At 55.5% G+C, this 4,715-nt stretch overlaps 1 protein-coding gene across 1 annotated transcript; it reads left to right on the plus strand.

The window, feature by feature from the left end:
* Positions 1–1,491: 1,491 nt before the first annotated feature.
* Positions 1,492–4,477, plus strand: FOS (Fos proto-oncogene, AP-1 transcription factor subunit). The gene is made up of 4 exons (XM_075332456.1): positions 1,492–1,728; positions 2,610–2,834; positions 3,016–3,123; positions 3,208–4,477. Exons 1-4 carry the CDS (start codon positions 1,582–1,584, stop codon positions 3,829–3,831), a joined length of 1,104 nt encoding a protein of 367 aa, XP_075188571.1. The 5' UTR covers positions 1,492–1,581; the 3' UTR covers positions 3,832–4,477.
* The last annotated feature ends 238 nt before the right edge of the window (positions 4,478–4,715 follow it).

Here is a 4,715-nt window from a genome sequence, read left to right on the forward strand (position 1 = left end):
CGCTGTGTGTATATACTGTGTAGACGGTATACGCTGTGTGTATATACTGTGTAGACGGTATACGCTGTGTGTATATACTGTGTAGACGGTATACGCTGTGTGTATATACTGTGTAGACGGTATACGCTGTGTATATACTGTGTAGACGGTATACGCTGTGTGTATATACTGTGTAGACGGTATACGCTGTGTGTATATACTGTGTAGACGGTATACGCGGTGTGTATATACTGTGTAGACGGTATACGCTGTGTGTATATACTGTGTAGACGGTATACGCTGTGTGTATATACTGTGTAGACGGTATACGCTGTGTGTATATAGTGTGTAGACGGTATACGCTGTGTGTATATACTGTGTAGACGGTATACGCTGTGTGTATATACTGTGTAGACGGTATACGCTGTGTGTATATACTGTGTAGACGGTATACGCTGTGTGTATATAGTGTGTAGACGGTATACGCTGTGTGTATATACTGTGTAGACGGTATACGCTGTGTGTATATAGTGTGTAGACGGTATACGCTGTGTGTATATACTGTGTAGACGGTATACGCTGTGTGTATATACTGTGTAGATGGTATACGCTGTGTGTATATACTGTGTAGACGGTATACGCTGTGTATATATACTGTGTAGACGGTATACGCGGTGTGTATATACTGTGTAGACGGTATACGCTGTGTGTATATACTGTGTAGACGGTATACGCTGTGTGTATATACTGTGTAGACGGTATACGCTGTGTGTATATACTGTGTAGATGGTATACGCTGTGTGTATATACTGTGTAGACGGTATACGCCGTGTGTATATACTGTGTAGACGGTATACGCCGTGTGTATATACTGTGTAGACGGTATACGCTGTGTGTATATAGTGTGTAGACGGTATACGCTGTGTGTATATACTGTGTAGACGGTATACGCTGTGTGTATATACTGTGTAGACGGTATACGCTATGTGTATATACTGTGTAGACGGTATACGCTGTGTGTATATACTGTGTAGACGGTATACGCTGTGTGTATATACTGTGTAGACGGTATACGCTGTGTGTATATACTGTGTAGACGGTATACGCTGTGTGTATCCGCCGTGTCCATGGCGCCGCCGTGTTTGTGTGTGTTTGTCCTGGCTCCTCCCGGCAGCCTCTGCTCTTCTCGGGCTCTTCCCGGCAGCCCCGCCCTAAAAACAGGATGTTTTCCTTTTAAGGGTATCTGCGTCAGTGGATTCTCGGTGTTGGAGCAGACCATTGAGGGGATTCCACGGGGGGGTCCGGAGGCTTCTCCTGGCGCTGTCAGGCGGCGCCGGTTAGTGGCTGCTCGCAGTGCGGCGGGCTGGTGCCGGGAGCCTGAGCCCCCACACTGTGTGCCGGCGGGGGAGCGGCGGCCCCCACACTGCAGGAGCTGGGCCGCCGGCGGGAGTGGTCTCGTCCGCTGTGACGTCACCCATTCATACTGCCGAGCACCGGGTATATAAGGCGGGGAGCCGCGAGCAGCAGCAGCAGTGACAGCTCCGGAGAGCGCACGGATCGTAGCAGCGGCACCACACAGCACAGCGCGCACTGACCGCAGCCATGTACCACGGATTCCCCAGCAACCCCGACTACGAGGCGGCCTCATCCCGCTGCAGCAGCGCCTCCCCGGCCGCAGGGGACAGCCTCACCTACTACCCGTCCCCGGCAGCCTCCTTCTCCAGCCTCGGATCCCCGCTCACCCCGACGGTAAGTGCCGGACTACGGACGGGGGGCATGGGGGGGGGGAGGCATGGGGGGGGGAACCATGGGGGGGGGGGTGAGGAGGAGAAGGGGGTGGACTGGGGTGAAACAGGTGTCGTGGGGGGGCTGGGGGTGATCAGGACTGAGGGTCCTATTGTGTTCGGGGGGGAACAGGTGACTGGGGGTCCTAGTGTATGCACGGGGGAAGGACTGGGGGGTGCGGAGGGGAGGACTCGGGGCTCTGTGGGGTGAACAGGCGGGGGGACTGGGGGTCCTATTGTGTTCGGGGGGAACAGGTGACTGGGGGCTGGGGGTGATCAGGACTGAGGGTCCTATTGTATTTGGGGGAACAGGTGACTGGGGGTCCTAGTGTATGCACGGGGGGGGTAGGACTGGGGGTTCTATTGTGTTCGGGGGGAACAGGTGACTGGGGGTCCTAGTGTGTGCACGGGGGGGGGTTAAGGGGTCGTGTGTGCAGGGGTTCCTGTGTGTGTGGAGGGGGCGGGGCTTGTCCCGGGTGTCGCGCGCTCACGTGGCCGCGCCTCATTGATAAATCCAGCTCATTCAGGAGGCTCCGGCTCCCGCGTCACTCGTGACGTCAGCGCTATTTTTATCTCCTGCGGCTCCGGGACAGTGATCGGGCATGATGGGGATCACGGGGCTGTCTCTGCTGGCGGGGGGGGGGGGGGGAGCTGTCTCTGCTGGCGGGGGGGGGGGGGGGGCTGTTGAGGATTGGGGGTATTCTGTTTTGGGGGTGCTGTAGTGGCTTTGGGGGCTGTTTGAGGGGGGGGGGGGGACTTTTGGGGATAAGGGTATTCTCTGTTTTGGGGGTGCTTTGGGGGCTGCCATGGTCGGGGGTCTCACTGCATCTTCTTCCTCCCCTCCAGGAGTTCAGTGCGGAGTCCAGCAGCAGTTTTGTCCCCACGGTCACGGCCATCTCCACCTCTCCAGACCTGCAGTGGCTGGTGCAGCCCACCCTGATTTCCTCTGTGGCGCCTTCACAGTCCCGCGCTCACCCGTACGGAGCCGCTCCGGCCTTCAGCCACACCGGAGTAATAAAAGGGTCATCCGGAAGAGGCCAGAGTCACGGCAGGAGGGGGCGCGTAGAGCAGGTAACTCTTCTAGCTATACTCAATTCTGCAGGTGGCTAGGGAAGGGGGGTGGGGGGGGGGGGTGATGTGAGGAGGATGTTGTGGCAGGGTGGGGTGGGGGTGGATGTTGTGGAGGACAGCCGCTGCTCGTGTGCGTGCACCTTCCTACGTGTAGCTGACCTGCATTGTCTTGACCTTGCAGCTTTCTCCTGAAGAGGAAGAGAAGAGGAGAGTCCGGCGGGAGAGGAACAAAATGGCGGCAGCCAAATGCCGTAACCGTCGTCGTGAGCTGACAGACACTCTCCAGGCGGTAAGTATTCTTCTGTCTCCCTGCCATGTGGGGGCGCTCCAGGTCCCACTTCTGAGGTCTAATCAGCCCCTTTATGTTCTCCAGGAGACCGATGATCTTGAGGATCAGAAATCTGAGCTGCAGACGGAGATCGCAAATCTGCTGAAGGAGAAGGAGAAACTGGAGTTCATCCTGGCGGCACATAAACCAGCCTGCAAGATTCCCCATGACCTGGAGGGGGCGTTCCAGGAGCTGACCTCCTCCCTGGACCTGGGCCTTCTCTCTGATGTCACCTGCACTTCCAGCGCTGAGGCTGAGCCCCTCTTTCCTGTAGACATTTCCGAGTCTTCCGACGTCCCAGAGAAGGAGAGTACGCCGCTGCAGGTCCCTCTAGACCTAAAATCTGAGCCCTTGGACGACTTCCTCTTCAGCCCCCCTGTTAGCGCAGTAGCTGACGCTGCCCGTTCTGTGCCGGATGTGGACCTGTCCAGCACCCTGTACACTTCTGACTGGGAGCCGCTGTACAGCACGCTGTCTGTGGAGATGGAGCCGCTGTGCACGCCGGTCGTTACCTGCACCCCGACGTGTACCACCTACACCACCTCATTTGTCTTCACCTACCCAGAGTCTGGCTCCTTCCCGAACTGTGGAGCTGCCCATCGTAGAGGCAGCAGCAGCAACGAGCCGTCCTCAGACTCCCTCAACTCGCCCACCTTACTTGCCTTGTAACCCTGGAGTTGTAGACCCCCATGGTGAAGGACGGTGGTCTCGTACTGTGCCCACAGGCAATAACTGAAGTGGGTTTACCTCCCCGTGTTGTGACACTTGCTGCTATACATGTGCCCTGTGCATGTTTGGTCTATTCATCTCCTCCAGCCGGGGCTGGTGCTTTTGGATGGCTGAGCACGCGGTCAGCGCTGAAGTTTGGGTTGCCCCATGTCTGGCGCAGACTGGTGGTGTCTACTTGCTGCTGCCTCTTCCTGCCGTGGTGCTGGCATGGGCCGTGTCCCTCCCGTTGATATGTAGCATGACGTGTTCTCACTGCTGTGCCAGTGATGTGTTGTCTTCTCTGACCTGGAGCTGCTGGTTCAGTGTCTCCATGAATCTGGGTCCTAGCAGACTGTCCCCGCAGCCGGACACATGGTGAACGTGCCGTAGCTTCCGTTGACTGTAACTCCGTCTCACTGTCTTTCCAAGTTTTCCATGAAAACGTTTTATTTTAAGTAGACTGTTATAAATATTCTCAAAAATAAATTACATTTCTTTTCTACTCCTGCGGACAAAGGGGGGGTCTCCTCCTCGAGCAGATGGGGGGGATGTCTCCTCCTCGAGCGGCGCTGCTTCTTGTCCTCAACATTAAAATGCATTTGCTGAACTCCTCCTGTGCTGAGTGTTCATTCACCGTCCATCGCGCTCCCTCAATCGGGGATATAGGACCTGTGACCCGTCTAGATGGACATCTGTGCACCATTAGCAACAACAAGAGTGCCCTCAAAGTACTCACCGCTCAGGGTCTGGGGGTTTTGTTTTTATCAATTCATGTAAAGAACAATGCCTACAACTGAACTTTACTTTTTTTTTTTTATTGAGAAACAACCTATAGGATAAAATAA

The sequence above is a fragment of the Anomaloglossus baeobatrachus genome, unplaced genomic scaffold (genome assembly GCF_048569485.1).
Source record: "Anomaloglossus baeobatrachus isolate aAnoBae1 unplaced genomic scaffold, aAnoBae1.hap1 Scaffold_3331, whole genome shotgun sequence".
NCBI classification, from domain to species: Eukaryota; Metazoa; Chordata; class Amphibia; order Anura; family Aromobatidae; genus Anomaloglossus; species Anomaloglossus baeobatrachus.

What these genes read in the sequence shown, in the direction of transcription:
- FOS (XM_075332456.1), top strand. Translation starts at nt 1,582, where the DNA reads ATGTACCACGGATTCCCCAGCAACCCCGACTACGAGGCGGCCTCATCC. An exon ending in GATCCCCGCTCACCCCGACG is followed by an intron (nt 1,729 to 2,609) that starts GTAAGTGCCGGA and finishes CCTCCCCTCCAG; the next exon opens with GAGTTCAGTGCGGAGTCCAG. An exon ending in GGAGGGGGCGCGTAGAGCAG is followed by an intron (nt 2,835 to 3,015) that starts GTAACTCTTCTA and finishes TTGACCTTGCAG; the next exon opens with CTTTCTCCTGAAGAGGAAGA.